Source organism: Dermacentor silvarum, chromosome 1 (assembly GCF_013339745.2).
Source record: "Dermacentor silvarum isolate Dsil-2018 chromosome 1, BIME_Dsil_1.4, whole genome shotgun sequence".
Taxonomy (NCBI): domain Eukaryota; kingdom Metazoa; phylum Arthropoda; class Arachnida; order Ixodida; family Ixodidae; genus Dermacentor; species Dermacentor silvarum.
In genome coordinates this window covers 168368403-168388025 of record NC_051154.1, presented here as the reverse complement: position 1 = coordinate 168388025, position 19623 = coordinate 168368403, and the positions used below count along the sequence as shown (strand labels likewise).

At 50.6% G+C, this 19623-nt stretch overlaps 1 protein-coding gene across 2 annotated transcripts in view; it reads right to left on the bottom strand.

Moving 5' to 3' along the window:
• The window catches only part of LOC119436380 (cGMP-dependent protein kinase 1), a 184868-nt gene that overhangs the window by 161443 nt on the left and 3802 nt on the right, over positions 1–19623 (bottom strand). Inside the window, exon 1 of one of the 2 annotated variants that reach the window (XM_037703208.2) lies at positions 12787–13382. The exons of the other annotated variant lie outside the window; for it this stretch is intronic. Coding sequence (XP_037559136.1) covers positions 12787–13178 — 392 coding nt within the window. The 5' untranslated portion in view covers positions 13179–13382. Of the gene's footprint in view, positions 1–12786; positions 13383–19623 lie in introns of those variants that run through there. 2 annotated transcript variants of the gene reach the window in all.

Below are 19623 nucleotides of genomic sequence, written 5' to 3'. Positions count from 1 at the left end.
CGCGCTGCCGACTTGGACAGGGCTGGCGGTGTGCCTCGGGCAAACGGCCGACCCACAAAAGGCTTTCTCAGCTGCGAGAGATGCAGAGGCGTGTATATACCGACGGCAGGCCGCAGCTCGCGAAGCCTTGCCTCTGTCGCCTGCTATCGACTTCCGATTCCAGGCCACCACACAGTGTCGAGGCTGCACAGCCGCGCGCTGGTGCGCATGCGCGGAGGCTCGACGCCAGCGCTGCTGGAGGCAGCACAGTCAGGCAGTCGTTCAATCCTCAGAGGAAGAACGCATCGGGCAGCCGTGTTATGCGGACGGATTCGTATACTTTTTCTAGCTTACAGAGCGGATACTGGGCCTATTGCTGCGCTTGTGGAGTATAGATAGGAATAGCACACGTATAGGTACGCAGTTCTAGCCATCAAAAGCACGCGTGTCCACATGAGTCTCTGCACTGATGACTCTGCGCTAATGAAAACTCTCAAATTGGGCTTCGCAATTTCTTTTTTTAGGCGAAGCTTTATAGGCTCACAAGTTTAGGCGGTGCTGGTGGTGTCACGCTGAAAAGTGGGCCGATCCTGGTGATAGTGCAGAAAGGGTCCAAGCTCAATGGCACATACCCCTGTGGGCTCGGGGACCTGTAACCCGCCCTGGAACTACCCTTGTCACACGTGGGACCCCAAGAGACAAAATCAATAGCCCTTCACCTGTCGAGAAAATGGCGGTAAGCGAAGCTGGTCGTCCGATTCTAGCGTGAGGGCTTCCGAAGCCCAGGCGAAACGTCAGCGAAGAGCCGCGGACCCCGAGTTGCGGGAGCGCGATGTTGAAGCCAAGCGGCAAGGAAGAGCCGCCGACCCTGAGTTCAGGGCAAACGAAGCGGAAAGTGTCGTCTTGCCACAAGCTTCGCTTATACCACCATTTTCTCGACAGGGGAAGAGCTCTGAGGAGGAGGAGGAGGAACAAACTTTTATTTAAACCAGCAGTTTAGCTGGCTGGGCCTAGGCCTCCCACGTGGGGACATCGAGGTCTTGCCTCTTCGCCGCCTCGCAGGCTTGCTGGGTAGCCCAGAGTTGGTCGTCGAGTTGGGAGCTGCGCAGGGCGGCGTGCCATCTCGACGAGAGGGTCACGGTATTATTTGTCGGGTATTGGTTTTTACATTCCCATAGCATGTGGGGAAGCGATGCTGCCTCAGTCTTGCAGATCTTGCAAATGTTACTAGGGTAGGTGTCCGGGTAGATCCTGTGGTAACGTGTTAGTGAGGGGTACGTGTTTGTCTGTAACAGGCGAAGGGTGGTTGCCTGTGCTCTGTTTAGCTTGTGGAAGAGCTCTGAAAAAAAAAATTATTTTTCGTTCGTAAGAATTACTGCCATTGGCCAGTACGTTTGCCTATCGCGATTCCCAGGCCCCTCGTTCTTTGTAGGAACAATATTTTGCACCCACACGGATTTTCGAATTCGCGCCGACATATTAGAGCTGCATGCACGGGGCGAAAATGACGTCACCGGTAAGATCTATCGTTTATTGAAGAGAGCTAGTTAAATTCATGAAGTCGAGAGTATGACGGAAGCCCGTCTGGTCGGGATGATGCATAGTTAAAAGGAAGGGATCGAGACACCGACCAAAAATGGTTGAAATATATTTAAAAATACATTAACGTTTCGGCTCCCCCACGGGAGCCTTGTTCACAATGAAATATGCGGCAGAGCTTGCGCCCTTTTTATGTGCGGCTCAAGACATGACCAAGGCATTTGGCATACATGGACGGCAGATTTCCTTCGTTGCGATTAAGAGTGTGCGCCATGGTTTGGATGATTAAGGATTCAAGATACAGACGCGCAGAATGATTTCTTTCCCTGGCGACCACACGAGCTTTGTCCCAATCACCCCAGGACCCCCTCAAAAACGGGCTGCGATACCTTACGTCCCAGGCGTAAGCGAGACCCTTGCACGAGTTCTGCGCTCATATGACGTGCAGGCTGCGCACGTTCCCTCCCGGAAACTCAGGCACGAGCTCGTGCGCGTAAAAGACCCTTTGAAAAAGGACAAGTTCCCAGGTGTGGTGTACGTCATTCCGTGTGCGGACTGTCCCTATGTCTACGTCGGAGAAACCGGAAACCTCAAAAAAAAAAAGACTTCAACAGCACAGAAATGACGTCCAAAAACGACACGTTGCGTCGAATGCCCTAGCCGAACACTGCGCAACTACGTCACACACGATTAATTGGGACAAAGCTCGTGTGGTCGCCAGGGAAAGAAATCATTCTGCGCGTCTGTATCTTGAATCCTTAATCATCCAAACCATGGCGCACACTCTTAATCGCAACGAAGGAAATCTGCCGTCCATGTATGCCAAATGCCTTGGTCATGTCTTGAGCCGCACATAAAAAGGGCGCAAGCTCTGCCGCATATTTCATTGTGAACAAGGCTCCCGTGGGGGAGCCGAAACGTTAATGTATTTTTAAATATATTTCAACCATTTTTGGTCGGTGTCTCGATCCCTTCCTTTTAACTAGTTAAATTCAGTGTCTTTCTAATGTTAATCTTCTCGACTGAATTTCTGAAGGTACAATGTAATTATTTATCAAGGCACATATCTCGATCGTATGCGAAAAAGCAAGAAAGAAAGTCGGGTATACGCATGTGACAGCTAGACTACTATGCCCTAAATTATAAATGTAGCGGAGAAGAAAGTGGTGGGCGAACCATAACTCGCGTATCGATAGGGCACACGACATACCGGTCATTAAAGAAAAGGAATCCCATACACTCTCGTGGCAGGTATCATTTCTGGTACATAACTTAGAAATTTGGATTCAACCCTAATTTGTTGATTAGGTCTCTGTTCGTTCCTAATTAGTCGCACCATCCAGAATAAACATACGCTTTAACCTGCCGTGGTTTCTTAGTGGCTATGGTGTTGGACTGCTAAGCGCGAGGTCGCGGGATCGAATCCCGGCCCCGGCGGCCGCATTTCGATGGGGGCGAAAACACCCGTGTACTTATATTTAGGTGCACGTTAAAGAACCGCAGGTGGTCCAAATTATTCTGGAGTCCCTCGCTACGGCGTGACTCATAATCAGATCATGCTTTTTGGCACGTAAAGCCCCATAATTTTTTTCAAACATAAGCTTTACGTGACAGTGCGCTAGTTTCGTCAAAGAGTGAGCAGAATATCCCATAGTCATTAATAATTTTTTTTTTCGGGAAAGAGGAAGGGACGGGGGGAAGGGTAGTGGGGCATGCAGCATACTTGCGTTTGCTGGGATATTAAAAACAACTCCTCAAGTCAGCGCTGTGACAGACAGGATCGCCACAGACAAGGCAGAGAACGAGAAAATAAAAAGAAAGAAAGAACGAAAGAAAAGGCATTGAGCGCTAGAATGCCCACGAGCGCACGTGCGTCCACCAACAAGTCTCCATGCAGGGCTGTCGCTTGGGCTAAACACTATAGGTAGTGCTGCTATTTGTTGATCTGCCGGACAACAGGAAAATTTCAACTAGAAGAGCTTACATACGTATTAGAAGAAAGGGAGAGCGTGCATTATACCGCTGCGCCTTGGCTGTTTTTCTTTCGACCTTACACGTCTATACCTCGCCTTTAAAACGGCCGGCAGAAAGTCCCCGAATTCATAGCTTATCTGAGGAATTTAGCCTAGCACAAGCAGCTAGAAATGTTCTTAGTATTCAGCGTTGTAAAGCTGCTGGAATGCGGATCAACCCTACGGCGCGTGAGAACCAGCGCTGCACGGATGCTGTAACTCTTTTTACGACGGCGAAAAGCGAAATAACGACGGAGGAAAGGCGAAGACAAGTAAAACAAGAAGAAAAAAAAAAACGAAAAGGAAGAAAGCTGGAAGAAGAGTGGTGAAATTTGCCGTTCATGTTTAATAAATCACCTCATACTTGACTTAAAGCGCAAAAAAAGTCAAGGACACAAGAAGGAAGGCCAGATTGGACGAGCGATACTTCAAACTACAGTTTATTCTCATTAAAAAAAATTTTTTTTTCGAGAATAAACCATAGTTTCAAGTAGCGCTCGTCGTGTCTGGCCTTCTTGTGTTCTCGGTTTTCTTGCGCTTTAAGTGAAGTATTCTTACAAACTCGCCCAAATTTCAGTTATTGTAAGTACCCTCAAAAGGTCACAAATGAGATCTAACAGGGCCCGGCACTGCACAGACCATTTCACATCCCAGCGAAGGGTACACACTATCGTCTGCTTACGACGGGTAACAACCATCACATCCTATAAAGACAAGTGTCCAGCATGCTTTGTACGGAAACAGCCACTCCTGGCTCTCTCTCAACTCTCTCTCTCACACACACGTCAAATACGTATCTCTCTAGAGAGCCATTTTTTGACGTCTGTGCCTGTATATTATAGCTGCAAGGCCAACCCACAGCCGCCGCTTTTTTCGCAGAGGTCACTTTGAGGGTTGGCAATGACGGCGCGCCTGCACAGAAACGCTTCGTCGTGCGCAAGTAGCCTCTCCACACCGCGATTCCTCGAAGTGGACATCCTACTGATTTCTCGAACAATCCGCGAGCGATAATTTAATCGCAGCCGCCAGACGCCTCCGCATATCAGGAAAAAGAAGCGACCGGTAGCATGCGCGGCGCGGCCTCCGGAATCGACTTATCGCCCAGTCCTGTCTGTCGCGCGCTAAAAATACAGAGCAAAGGTTTCTCCTCAAGTACGCGCCACTGTGGTTGCTCGTAAAAAGTTAATTACCCGTTTTCTAACCGACCCACTCTCTCCTCTCTAGTTTCCAGAGAGTGCTGGACGCTTAGTGCGGCCAGCTCTGGATCTGATGCAGCGACGTCGATAAAACGCGGAGACGTGGACAGCGGAGCCAATAAACGGACGCACATAGAGTCAGCGGTCGCACGAGTGTTTGTGGGAGCTGCAGTATAATGAGCGGAGAGGACGGCGCCAGCCGAGTCTGCTGCCGCCGCTGCATGCGCAACTGACAAAGCCCTGCGTCTCAGCCAGGAAGCTCAATCTTATCTACGAAAAGTGCGAAGAGGCAGCTTAAGCTAATGGCGGCGTCGTCCTTAGACGAAGCTGGTTCAACGATATCGCAAAGTGGGAACAAAGCCGGTGTTGGGGAAGGACTGCGAAGACGCAAGCCCACTTGCGGCGCCCGCCTGAAATAACTCGCTGTTGCGCCGGTGAATGTAATGAGCGTTGGCTAAGGTGCGCCCACTGAAGTCGGTGACGCCGGCGTATGGCAGGCACGCACGCGCGCGCACAGATCCCTTCGTTACACCGCTTTCGGAGACCGTAAAAATATTCGGGTCAGCACCCTCGAACAGTGCTAAGATTTTTGCGATTTCAGAGGTCGAAGCACTTGCTTCCCGACGACGTTTCTCATCTCACTCGCTCCTCGAGCACCCAGCAAATAATACGCTTGTGTAGGTCGCGTGGTGTAAACGAATGCAAAGGGAACAAGCGGCCACCAATTAACACAACGCTCGTCACTTATCCTCATTGTCAGAGTTAAAGAAGAAAGTGGTCTATTCCAAAACGTAAAGGCAACACAAGTAATGACAACGTGCTTGCAAAAGTATATTGAAATTAGCAATAACACGACAGTACTTGTAGAAAATACTTGGAGCTAGAGTAGCAGAGAAGGCCACCTGCACTGAAGAAATTGCGAAAACATTATTATCAAAGATACCGATGAATTGGCTTGAAGTTTAAGAAAAAGGAGTCCCACTGAGATTCAAAATATTACTTGCCAATACTACTGCTTTTCCTGTGATAATGTAATAACATGGAGGAGGAGGAAGAGAAAGACAGAAGGCAGGGAGGTTAGCCAGTATAACGTCCGGTTGCTACCCTACACCGGGGGAATGGGAAAGGGGAACACAGATGACAGGGAGAGAAAGGAGGTAAGGAAAGAAGGAAATTAGCGGTGAATTCGCTGGCGCGTGTGCTTTTGCACTATTAGTCAAAGACGTTCACACAAGCCCATCGTCCTCAAGAAGCACAAAAGTGCCTTCACCGCTTGGGGGATAAGGACATGGATAACGCACTATGCGGAAACACGAGTGAAACAAAACTGATGCCTTTGAACTCAGTTGTTGACCTAGAGCTTTGAGAGTGTCATAGACATTGAAGCGAATGACTGGTTCAACCTTATCAGAGACTAAACACAAATGTCATCTTGAAGCAAAAATTATCAAACTAAAATTCAATTTAAACTAAAGGACGCAAGAAGCCGAGGAGACAAATCGCAATGACCAAAGCTTTTCGTTTTCTCTTTTGTTTTTCTCGTCTTGTTCCGGTAACGCGCTTCAATATATATATATATATATATATATATATATATATATATATATATGAATGACACAGCAACTCCTGCGCACGTTTCTCCAACAGCGCATCTCGCGCAACGACCACAACCAGTGTACGGGAGCTGTCGTGTCACAGCCGCAAAACAAAAGTATACAACGGGCTGCTTCTATTGGCCTTACGCAACATGTGCGATGTGCCCCTGTAGTGACTGGCACTGATTATAACATTGAAATTATTTCGCTGTTTCGAAGTGCATTACCCTTTTCTAGCCCACGTTGCGTGGTTTCTGAAACGAACAATTCCATGTTTATGTTCTTACACACGCGCCATACGGGTGCGAGAACGAACGCTTGCTCGCTTTTTACTTTGGTCTTGCTGATCACAAAAATCTCGTATACTGTATAACAGCGCCAATGGGTGCCTCGAGCGCCGCTCAACGCGCGCTGCACAAACAGGTCTAATTTAATCAAACCATATGCGTGTATTCATTACTGAGAAGCATTAATACAAGGCCCCTCAGGAACTGCAGAAATTTTCACTCGCTGCCTGCGAATTACGCTGTGGGCCTATACGCGAGACACATTCTAGCTGATATTGGCCGTGCACTGATAATCCACAGCACAGTTCGCGCCAACAGATGGAGCATCGAACCATTTTTTCTAGCGCGAGCGCCACGCATCGCAACACGCCGATTGATGGCTTGATCGCGTGTCGAATTCAAGCGCTACGGGACCTGTTATAGCAATGAGAGTATGCCAATCTCCACATTATTGTCTAGCCACAATACATTCATACACGCTTGTTTACTGCAGAAAGGACCTTGTCTGTGCCTGCACCGACACTCTCAAAGCACGAGTTTCGTTGCACTCCTGACGCACCCCATGCAAGATTATAACGGAGCTCTAAGGCGTGGTACTTCAACGAATCCTAAAATGTGAATGAGAATTTTTTAAATGTATACGCAAGAAACACCGTGTTTCTTGCGTACACATTTAATGTGTCTTGTGTTCCATAACAGCCGCTACCGTGACCTATGTAGTTCTGCTAACGAAGAACAAGGTCGTGCCTGAGGTCTTTCTCGGTAACACGACCTCTTGTTCGGCAGCATGCAGAGGACACATTCCGATGGAGGTTAGACGCAAAGCGTTTTCGTAATGTCGGTGCCCCTCCCCTGGTGGTCAAAATGAATCCAGAGCGCTCCGCTAGCCACAGGGTTCCAAAATAAATAAATAAATAAATAAATAAATAATAAATAAATAAATAAATAAATAAATAAATGTGGGCACAGCGGACTTGGTATATCGGGCATCCTGTGCAGAGTTATTTGTCTTGCCCAAAATTATGTGACGTTCGTAGTAAGGAGTACGTACAGCCTTCGACAACTTCTCTATTATTGCTGCGTAGTGCACAGTATATGTAACGAGTCGTAATCACTAGCTAGCATGCGCAATATTTCTAGGGGTACATGTAGATTTCCTGCTGTTTCAGGCGTCAGAAAAACCCAGGCGTGAAGTTTCGCAGAGGCAATCAGCATCAGCGAATGAGAACGCGCAAGTAAGAGAGAGAGAAACGAAGAGAGAAAGGTAGGGAGGTTAAAGGGACACTAAAGAGAAACCGGAAGTTGAGCTTTAATGGTAGATTATCCTATCACAATCACAGTCATGCCATTCTTACGGCGAACAGATGTTTAATAAGCGAGAAAATAGCGAAAAACTGAAGGATAGGTGCTGACGCCCCTTAGAATTTCCCTAACTACATGTTCGTGACGTCGGAGATTACAAACGCAGGCCGGTCGCGATTGGTCGAGAGCGATTTATCGCTGTTAATAAAACGCGAAATGAAATACACCTTAAACGTACATTAGCAGCATTTGCCAACTTTTTAAACCGTTTCAAGCGAGGAAGTACAAGTTTAGCGCAAAATTAAATAAATAAGAAAAAAATGGCATGGCGCTACATCCGGTCGTGATAGTTTCGTAGTTTCGTTTTTGCTCCATGCATCATCGCGCGCGCCTGTTCCGCTCTACAGCGTTTGGTTGCGTGTTGCGTGGCTCGAAAAACGTTGACTTCGCGGGAAACAGCCAGAAAATGCCTCGTGTGTGTAGTGTTGAGGGCTGTATCAACGGCGCAAGGCTCTTGCTCAGGGGCAGCGGCAGTGTTGACCCGACTGTGTCCTGTCATGTGGTGCCGCGCGATGAGCCCCGGCTCCCTGGCGTTCGCAATGGCTCAGTGCTCTGCCGATGATAAAACGGCAAAGGAGCCAGAGAAACCGATGGTGTGCTCTCTGCATTTCTCGCCTTTGGATTATGTATATAATCCTGCCCTCGGAAAGTATCTTTCCGTGCCCCAGAGACCAGTTCTTTCTCGAGCAGCTGTTCCCTCAATGCGGCCTTCATCAAATCCCCTACCGGTGCCCCTGCAGCAGCAAACTGGCGGCTCGGTGAGTGCTGAATGTCATTAAATAAAGCCACGAAATAACCACACCGAGTACGTGCGCAACTTTTTACGCTTGTTCTGTCTGGAACATCGTCGCCTGGCGGACCGGACGCCTCGCGTTCCGTCGACGAAAACGAAGCTCTGGTTTCCGCCGGTGCGGCCGGCGGCTCACCGCCATCGCACGCGGAGACACCTATACCGCTCGAGCACGGAGGATCATTTCGCGCTCCGTTTCACTGAATATCGCTGAAATGCAGTCCTGCTTCCCTGGCGAACTCTTCGTTGCAAGGTTCAGCGGCAGCAACGGTATCCATCGCGGCGAACGCAAACGCAGCGGCCATGCAGCCATGATGCAGCCAGCGCCTCGGCCGTTTACGCAAGCGGTGACGTATCATGGCGCATTCTGATTCGCTGAGAGCAATGAAATCTGTGCCGACACTGCTTCAGCGCCAAATCTGGGGTGGGAGAAATTGAGGAAGAGATATTTGGTCTTTGTTTACGAATTTCTCCGCTAATAACTCATATTTTTGCACCCAACAAAAACTGCATGCATTCCTGAAGATCCCTCTTTTATTCCAGCTGAACTTCCAGTTTCTCTTTAGTGTCCCTTAACCAAGGACGTGCCCAGTTGGCTACCCTACACTTGAGGAGGGGTAAAGGGGAAGAATAGATAAGGAGAGAAAAGAAAAATAATAGTGTCAGTCATTCGCAATGACAGTCACAGAAGAATCTCCGCTGTCACAAGCGTTCGTACAATCCAGTATTCTTCACGAACTACAGAAGGGCTTTTGTGGCCTTTTGCATGCAAGAATGCATAGGCCATGGCCCAAGGATCTTTTCTTCCGAGAGCGTTATGTTAACTAACAGGTTGAGTTTAGCTTGGAGAATACGTCGTCGAGTGTCAAAAGATGGACAGTGACACAGGAGGTGCTCGAGAGTCTCGTCGCACCCGCACAAATCGCACGCCGCACTGTTGGCCATCCCTATTAGGAACGAATAGGCGTTGGTAAATTCGACACCCAACCACATGCGACACAGTAAAGTTGTTTCACGACGGGAGAGTTTAGGTGGTAGGCGAAGTCGCAAGTTAGGGTCAAGATAGTGCAAACGTGAGTTGGTGAAACCCGGTGAATTCTATCGTAGAAGTGTGATGTGGCGAGCAAGCGATTGAAGTTGCCGCGCAGCATCCGTTCTTGAGAGTGGTATAGAACCAGCTGATGTTTTTGACGAGCCGAGCGTGCTGCTTCATCTGCGCTGTCGTTGCCGACAATTCCGCAATGGCTCGGCAACCATTGAAATACAATGTCGTGTCCTTCTTCGAGCGCGAGATGATGAGCGTGCCTAATTTCGTGCACTAGCTGCTCGTGTAACGCATGACGTAGGGCAAACTGCAGAGTTTGTAGGGCTGCTTTGGAATCACTGAAAATGGCCCAATGATTTGGCGGCTGCTGGAGCGCGTAATTGAGTGCACCTTGAAGAGCCGCAAGTTCTGCTGTTGTAGAAGTGGTATTGTACGAGTATTTAAATTGCAAAGTGACGGTGTCCGATGGAACAACTACTGCTCCGGTAGAGCTGTTGGAAATGGTGGAACCGTCCATGTAAATGTGTATGCGGTCAAAATAATACTCGTTGAGGACAAGCAGAGACAATTGCTAAAGGGCTAGTGGATCCCAGGAACTGAAAGGCACAAGTAAAATAACTATTACTCACCCCATGCTCGTACATGTCCTCTTGATGAAAAAGTGGATATAAATTCTACCTTATTTGGAAACCCGCGTGTAACAAAAGTAGAAGAAAGACGGTGCCTGCGAAGTTATAATCCTCAGGCCGTGAATAATCATAGAGCCGCACAGTACGCGCAAAGGAAGTGTGAGAACGGACTCATGTTAACTCACTCTTACCTTTTCACCACAATAGTAAGCGTAAATGAACAGGTGACCTTCAGATTACTATTTTTGCATAATCACTAGCAAAGGTGATGTCATCTCCTTGTATATATGTCATTTTCCCTCAATATTTAGTGCATGTCCCGCCTTCGTGCGAAATTAGGGTGCGAAAACCACTAAAAGCCAATGAACTAGCAAGCGACAGATCTGACCGCTCACATTCTTCACCGTGGCTCTGACGCAACTAACGCGTATTTATGCCATAAGAAAGATGAGAGAGTGAAGATAACGCAGCGGTGCTTCAAATCCCACCCTTCATAATGTATATACTGCTGGGTTCCTTTGCCCTCCAACACTCGTGCACTCCGCGCGAACACTATTTACGACTACGTAACCGTTGTTAAGTGACAACGGCGACTTCGATGGACAGGAGGTTACGGAGGTTTATACGGTGTACAGATTTACTACAGACATTAGGATCACAAGTGCAGATTACATCATATTACAAGTGCTACAGATATTTGGAGCTTAACTGCTTCCTTTACACTTTATTCAATAGGAATCAACTGAGTGCAACGACATCATGTTCGGAAGTAAATAAATAAATAAATAAATAAATAAATAAATAAATAAACTAGCGCAAGAACCTAAAAGCCACTCATCGCGTGCCACAAGTGACAGGCTATAAGCGGAACAAGAACCGTCGCCAAGCTGTTGAAGTTGCAGGCTGAGGGCGGCATTGCTAACGAAACCTCTGCTCACAAGAGAGCTATGTGGCGCAACTGCTGGAAACGATAAGACCAGGGAAAGGGCAGACAGGCCTCTCCCCTGTCTTATTTTCGGTTTGGTTCGATCTTGTTTTCATTATTTCTTGGGATGTTATCTTCAGCTCTCTCTTCAAGCCTCAGCATGCCCGGAGGCTACACACAACAAACATCCTGCGTCCCACATACGCACGTGATGAGCGCTGCTCAGGTAATTCCGTGATTAGTTGCAGGATGTCACATTTCACTTTCGGATTCACCATACAGCAAAGCTGAAAAATGAACGGCTCACACGGGGATGCCAGCATTTTCTACACATATGCCTGCTGTGCAATCGATGCCCTATTATTCATTCACCATATTATTTCCTTGTGAATGCCCAAGGTTTACAAAAAGAGTGGCGCAACGTGTCACCGCATACAGAATTGATAATACTCAGGGAAAAAAGAGCGATAAGCAAGAAAAATGACACAGACGAGAAGTAAAGAGGAAGCGATAAAAGTAAAAGCGCGAGTACCAGAATCGTACGGTCGGCAGGTTATGATAATCAGCGCGGAGACCGGCGCTCGCCGCTGCCGAGTCCTCGGCATTCCTTTTCGTGCCTGCGCCCCGAGCGAGTCGAGAGAGCGAGTAAACAGGCAGCTGGAAAAGCGGCCGCCGCCGCTCCTCCCGAGCCGACACCGCTAACCGCCAACTTAGCGATCCGGTGTCCTTGGGTTCGGGTGGGCGATATGAGCATGTGCCCCCTACAGCAGCTGATCTCACCATTGCCGCTGCTCGAAAATGTATAATTAATTTTAAATAAACCATCAGCTCCGAGATCTGGGTCGACGGAGTTAATTGCAGCTTAAAAAGATTTTTAGCATAGGAAGGAAGAGCTATAGTATCACAGAAATAGTCACGATGCGCTCGTTCTCAGGGGGCAAAAGCGTTGGTCCACAATTACCGCATGCAGCAGGCGCGAAAACTCTTCTCCACCTGCAAGTGTGACCAACACAGCAGTGGAAGAATGACAGCTGTACTGCATTCCTGTCCCATATAGGGTGCAGTAATAGCTAACTTCGTTTCAACCATAAGTATGAACTTATGCTAAAAGATTCAGGCGAGTGGAAACCGCGACAATAAATGCCTTCCCCGGCTAGCTCTACATCGCGACTGCCCAGGGAGCGTCAGCTTCTCGGTACGATCGGTCATGGGAAGATGAAGCGGCAATTTATTGCGCAATGCAAGGAAGCACCACAGCGAAAGTGGTACCATTGGGCATGGGCGAAGGGTTTCTCACGTGTGAATCGCATGCGCCACACGAGCCGGCAGCAGAGATTGGGGGTGCATGGAATCACCGAATTCCCAAGCTCTGCGTGGCTCGTTCGGGCGCGGTGCGATGAACGAAAGAAAGAGCAGCGTGCACCGACCTGTCTGATTTTGGATACTCCTGGAAATTGGTCTGTATGAGGTCCTGGATGCTGCGAAGTGATTGCGGCTCGGCCGAGATGCCCTGGGCGCGCTCCTTGCGGCGGCCCGAGCGGCTGTAGCGAGCGTTGTACGGGATGAGCACGGACTGAAACTTGTCCAGTTGGCTGCGCAGCTGCAAGATCTCTTCATCACGCAACGTGATGACCTGCCGCAGGTCGTGGATAATCCGTTCCTGCTTGAGCACAGCATCGCGCAGCTCCTCCAGCGTGCCCATGCTGAGCAGTGCAGCCGGGCACGAGGACGGCGGCGGGCTCTCGTCACACTCCAGCTTGCGATCGGCGGTCGAGGACAAACAGATCACCACCGAACGACGCGGCCGCGAAGGAAACATACGAACAGCGGGGTCCACCTCGGCTCACTTCAGTCGACGACGCTCATGCCGGTCTCCACTCGGCGCACACGAGGTCTGTGCCCTTCTTCCGCGGGCTGATGCGAGTCGCTTTTCGGACACGCGACGACGCACTTGTTGCCGATCTCGCCGATCGGGCCACGCACCAGACGCCCCTGCCGTCGCCGCCGCACACGCGTTCAAGATTATCGCTGCTCTACAACGCCGCTGGCGCCGCCCCGTGATGGACTCCGCAAACTGCCGTGAAGGACGGCCAGCGTCCCCGGCGGGCTGGTTGCTGCGCCGCTCGCTGGGGCGGCGTGTGCCGTGCGTGCGGGCCGGCTTGGTGGGGACTGTCTTCGCGAAGGGATGAGCGTTCTCTAAATGGCAATCCACTTTTCGTAAATGCAGGTGAACTCTGCCTTCAGTAGTTGTGTCGCTGGAATTTGAGGCCGCTAGGGGAAGTATATGAAACTGTCTTCGATAGGGTGCTTCAATGCGCACCTCCTCCCCCAGTCTTTCAATCTCGCTTCAGACGGCCGCCGTACGCATACGTGGTCAGCAACCGTCATGCGCATTGCCGGCCTTGCTGTGACTGCTGAAAAATGACTGGTTTCTACGTCTAAGCAGTGCTTTAATCATCCGCGAAGCGGCTGGCGAATGTTGGCATTTCGGAGAAATAAAAAACGTCAAAGTAGGGCAAAGCTTTGCGTTTGTCTCTCTGTGGATGGTGAATATTAAACATAGCAATGGGCTGCCACGAAAGCCTCGTGCGTGTATACCTTTTTTTCCTTTCCAAGTACACTTTATTTCTTCGAATGATCAAACCAATACACTCAATAGTTCCTTATGGCAAGCTTTTTAGTCTCGCAACAATTATTAGAATTATGAGAATATTTTTCGGCACCTTATATAGCCCCACGACCTTCCAATTACGCCGGCAAGTCGTCGAAGGTATGGAGTCGTCGGAAGTCGTCGAAAGTGGTGGAGGTGCTGGGTACTTCTCACTCATGCCGCAGACTCCTCCTGGGAGCCGAAGCACCAGCCCTGTGTTAGTCGATACTCCCGTCCATCGGACCAGCCGCAGGGTCCGGGGACTGCCTCCTGAAGATACTGAAGACACCGCAGTGCTTCAGACTACCCGAACCGGTATGGAACGTGCAATGACGAATCGGTATACGCTTCAAAATCCACTGGTGCCGAAGTCGTTCCATGGCGACGTCTTCGAAGACGTCGAAGACTGGATGACTGACTTCGAGCGTGTGGCCGAATGCAACGAATGGGATGACGCGACTAAACGTAGGAATGTCTACTTTTGCCTGGAGGACGACGCGCGTACATGGTTTCAAAACCGTGAGGAGCAACTGACGTCGTGGCGCGACTTCCGTCGTCAGCTACTAGACACCTACGCCAGTCCTGATCGCCGCGAACTAGCCGAACGAGCGTTCCAGGCCCGAATCCAGCTTCCCAACGAAAGTGTTACTACGTTCGTCGAAGATATGACGCGCCTCTTCAGACGAGCAGACCCTGGAATGACCGAGGACAAGAAGTTGCGTCACCTGATGCGAGGGGTGAAGGAGCAGCTCTTCGCTGGTCTGGTGCGCAATCCTCCCAAGACTGTCGCTGAATTTTTAGCCGAGGCTGTAAGTATGGAAAAGATGCTTCAGCATCGCTCGAACTTTTATGATCGGCAAGTGAACGCGACTACAGACATTTTGACGGTCATTGGAAACAATAATGACAACCTTCGAGAACTCATCCGCACCGTTGTGCGCGAAGAAATAATGAAGCTTTATGGCACGCCACAAGCCACGGTGAGCTCCATTGCGAGTGTTGTAAAAGATGAAGTGAACCAAGCGCTCCGGTCCAACTTTCCTTTTGCTAACACCGCGCCTGTACCTTCTGTACACCACCGTGCGACCTACGCAGAAGTGTTGAGACAGCCTGCTTCGTCCCCGCCGCTGTTTGTCCAGGCCGCTCATCCGGTTGCACTTCCACCAGCCCAACCGGTGCCGTACATCGAGGAACGACGCACGCCTCCACCGTTTCCCCATGCCGCTCCTCCAGTTGTGCTTCCGCAGGAGCAACCAGTGCATTACGCCGACGATCGACGCATGTCCCCTCGGAAGTCAGACGTTTGGCGCACTCCGGATCGCCGTCCTCTGTGCTTCCACTGTGGTGAGGCAGATCATTTGTACCGCCAGTGCCCATACCGACGCCTCGGGTTGCGGGGCTTTTCCGCCTACTCGCCACCACCCCGACTGGGCCAACGACCTCGGGACATTGAAGATTATTTGGCTCAGCAACGCATGCCACCGCCTACCGGGCGGCAGTCGCGCTCGCCGTCGCCAAGGAGATTTTCACCATCGCCTCAGCGGTATTCGAGCAGACGGTCGCCAAGTCCCCGCCGGGAAAACTAACTCCAGCGACTTTTGGGGGCGAGGCCGCTGACAGTCGACACGCTGAAGACCTCCGATCGACGCGAACGAGCGAGGACACCGATTCGACGTCAACCGCAGATGAACGGAATGACCGGCTTTCGCTCGACATACCGGTGGTGATCGACGGTTACGCGGTTAACGCTTTAGTAGATACCGGTGCGGACTATTCCATCTTAAGCGGGAAGCTGGCGAAGTTGCTGAAGAAAGTAATTACCCCTTGGAATGGCTCGCAGATTCGTACGGCTGGTGGTCACGTCGTTACTCCACTGGGAACCTGCACGACAAGAGTTCGGATTCGAGGATCGACATTCGTGGCGAACTGCCTTGTCCTACGCGTATGCTCCCGTGACGTCATTCTCGGGGTTGATTTTCTCCAAGAATACGGCGCTGTTATTGACCTACGGGGAGGTGTAGTCACCTTCTCAGCAGACCGAGCACTCGACGGGTACGACCACAAGCGTCGAGACGACGCCCTCCGTGTCTCCACCGAATGTGTTACGCTTCCTCCGCGAACCAGTGTCCTAGTCGAAGTGATGTGCGGTGGAATGCGCGAAGGTGAAGTGGTCGCTGAAAGTAACTTATCGCATCTACTGATGCAAGGTGTTTGTGCTGCTAGAAGTGTGCTACAGCTTAGTGATGGCCGTTCTCAGTTGCTTGTCACCAACTTCAGTAACGAGCATCGACACCTGTTCCGCGGTACTTCGATAGCGTTTGCCGAGGAAATAGAGCACGTTGCCGAATGTTTTACCCCTGAACCAGTGAGGATGGCTGACAAGTCACTGGGCAACGTCGACATTAATTCAGAGCTATCTCCAGACAAACAGGCGGCACTGCATGAGCTCTTGCTTGAATTCAGGGCATGCTTCGCAAGCTCGTCTAAGGTACGCCAGACTTCAGTTACAAGGCACAGGATCATCACATGCGACGACGCACGCCCGATACGCCAGCAGCCCTACCGCGTGTCGGCAAAGGAACGTGAAGCGATTCGTACGCAAGTACAAGAGATGCTTGAAGACGGCGTGATCGAACCTTCTAACAGCTCATGGTCGTCCCCGGTCGTTCTTGTGAAAAAGAAAGACGGAACGCTACGCTTTTGCGTCGACTACCGGAAGCTCAACAACGTAACTAAAAAGGATGTGTACCCACTGCCGCGTATCGACGACTCGTTAGATAGACTGCGGCGTGCCCAGTACTTTTCGTCACTCGATTTGAAAAGTGGATACTGGCAGATCGAGGTCGACGAACGAGACCGCGAGAAAACTGCCTTTGTGACTCCCGACGGCCTTTACGAATTTCGAGTGCTCCCTTTTCGGTTTGTGTTCTGCCCCAGCAACCTTCCAGCGAATGATGGATACTGTCCTCGCTGGATTGAAGTGGCAGACTTGCCTTGTGTATCTTGACGACGTAGTTGTCTTTTCTGAAACATTTGAACAACATCTTCATCGCCTGCGGCATGTGCTAGAAGCGCTCCGATCGGCTAATCTCACGCTTAAACCAGAAAAGTGTCACTTCGGTTATGAAGAGCTCAAGTTTCTCGGACACGTCGTCAGCGCCAAAGGAGTTCGACCCGATCCCGACAAACTTGCCGCTGTAGCAGCTTTTCCTCCTCCTGCCGACAAGAAGGCCGTCCGACGCTTCCTGGGCTTGTGTGCGTATTATCGCCGCTTCATCGACAACTTTTCGAAGATTGCGGAACCCCTGACTCGCCTTACCAGGGATGACACGCCATTTGCCTGGACGCATGAGCAACAGGCGGCCTTCGCTGAACTACGACAACGCATGCAGTCAGCACCCGTCCTGGCTCATTTTGACGAAGAGGCTGACACCGAGGTGCATACTGACGCCAGTAACATCGGCTTTGGCGCAGTACTCGTCCAACGTCAAGACGGCCTTGAAAGAGTAATAGCTTATGCTAGCCGCTCACTGTCCCGTGCCGAGGCGAACTACTCTACCACAGAAAAAGAGTGTCTCGCGGTCGTCTGGGCGATCACGAAGTTTCGCCCTTATCTCTACGGCCGTGCCTTTAAAGTGGTGACAGACCACCATGCTCTATGTTGGTTGGCGAACATACGCGACCCTTCAGGCCGACTGGCACGATGGAGCTTGCGGCTACAGGAATTTGACGTCACTATAGTTTATAAGTCTGGCCGCAAGCATGAAGACGCCGACACGTTGTCGCGTGCTCCCGCCGAATCTGTCAGTCGACAGCCAGAGGACGACGACGGCTTCCTGGGCGCCCTTACTACGTCGGACTTGGTCAAATGGCAGCGTGACGACGCTGAAATTCGACCTCTCATCGACCACTTCGATGGCCGTCACACATCCATACCACGCCATCTACGTCGCGTCTTGACGTCCTTCTGTCTACGAGACAATCTGCTCTACAAGAAGAACTCCCGCCCGAATGACCGAGCCTACCTTCTAGTAGTTCCCAAAGACTTGCGGGATGATATTCTTTTCGCTTGCCACGACGAGCCTACATCTGGCCACCTCGGCTCCTCACGAACGCTTGCTAGAGTGCGCGAGATGTATTACTGGCCCGGGCTTGCGGCAAGCGTAAACAGTATGTTAAAGGCTGCCGTGAATGTCAGCGGGTTATTGCAACCCATCGAACCACCTCATAAGCCATTCGACCAAGTCGGCTTGGACATCCTTGGGCCTTTTCCCCTGTCAACCGACGGCAACAAGTGGGTGATCGTCGCCACTGACTATTTAACCCGCTTTGCCGAGACGTAGGCGCTCCCACGAGCCACGGCTTCTGAGGTAGCACAGTTCTTCATGTGCCACATTGTATTGCGTCATGGTGCCCCATCCACTGTAATCACAGACAGAGGAACGGCGTTCACGGCACAGCTCATGGACGAAATTTTTCAATTGAGCAACACCAGGCATCGAAAGACGACTGCTTACCATCCGCAGTCCAATGGACTTACGGAGCGATTAAACAAGACCATCACAGATATGATCTCTATGTACATCGACGTCCAGCACAAAACATGGGATCGCATCTTGCCTTACGTGACCTTCGCGTATAATACCGCCGTACAAGAGACGACGCGGTTCGCACCATTTCGCCTCGTTTACGGCCGCGAAGTACAGACGATGCTGGACGCTATGCTTCCGTGTCACGACACCGAGCACCTAACGACTGACGCCGAAGAATTTGCTGAGCGCGCTGAGGAAGCCCACCAGCTCGCGCGGCTGCACATCGGTGAGCAGCAACATTCAGATGCACGGCGCTATAACATCCGTCACCGGCAAGTGCGCTACAGTCCCGGAGACCAAGTGTGGGTGTGGACCCCTGTTCGCCGCCGTGGCCTTTGTGAAAAGTTGATTAGCCGGTATTTTGGCCCATACAAAGTGCTGCGCCGCATTAGTGACGTGAACTACGAAGTCGTTCCAGACAGTGCGGCGCAAACACGGCGTAGACAACAACCTCGCCCTGACGTAGTTCACGTTGTGCGCATGAAACCATATGTTGCGCGTTCGTGATTATTATTTTTTATTCATCTTTCTACTTACGCTACTGTTTGCAACCTCTCTGTTTCTTGAGACTTGAGACTGCTGTGCTTTTGTTTTTCCTCTAGCTGTGATTGTGTCCTTTGCACGAGCACCTGCCTTTGCCCATGCTGTTTCCCCTCCTTTTCTAACACCGCTTCTTGAGCATCGAGCCGATGCTCTTTCCGAGGAAGGGGGGAAATGCCACCAGCAGTAGTGGGTACAGTGCTAAGAGGCAGGCACGGACAAGAAGAAAAGAAGTGCGCGTGCTTCTCCGCCCGCTCGATAGCCAGCCCCCAGCGCCGTGCTTTTCAGGAGCCGCTACCCTCAATAAACGTCGCGTCGCCCGTTCTGTCACAAGGCACGTGACAATATGCTCGACTTGATGGAGCTTTTTGCCTGACAAACTAAACCTAGTATTCCTCTCGCGGCTCTTGTATATACAAGGTGTCCCAACTATCATGCACCAATATTTTGTACTGTAAATAAGGAGCAGTGTGGCTGGGGCT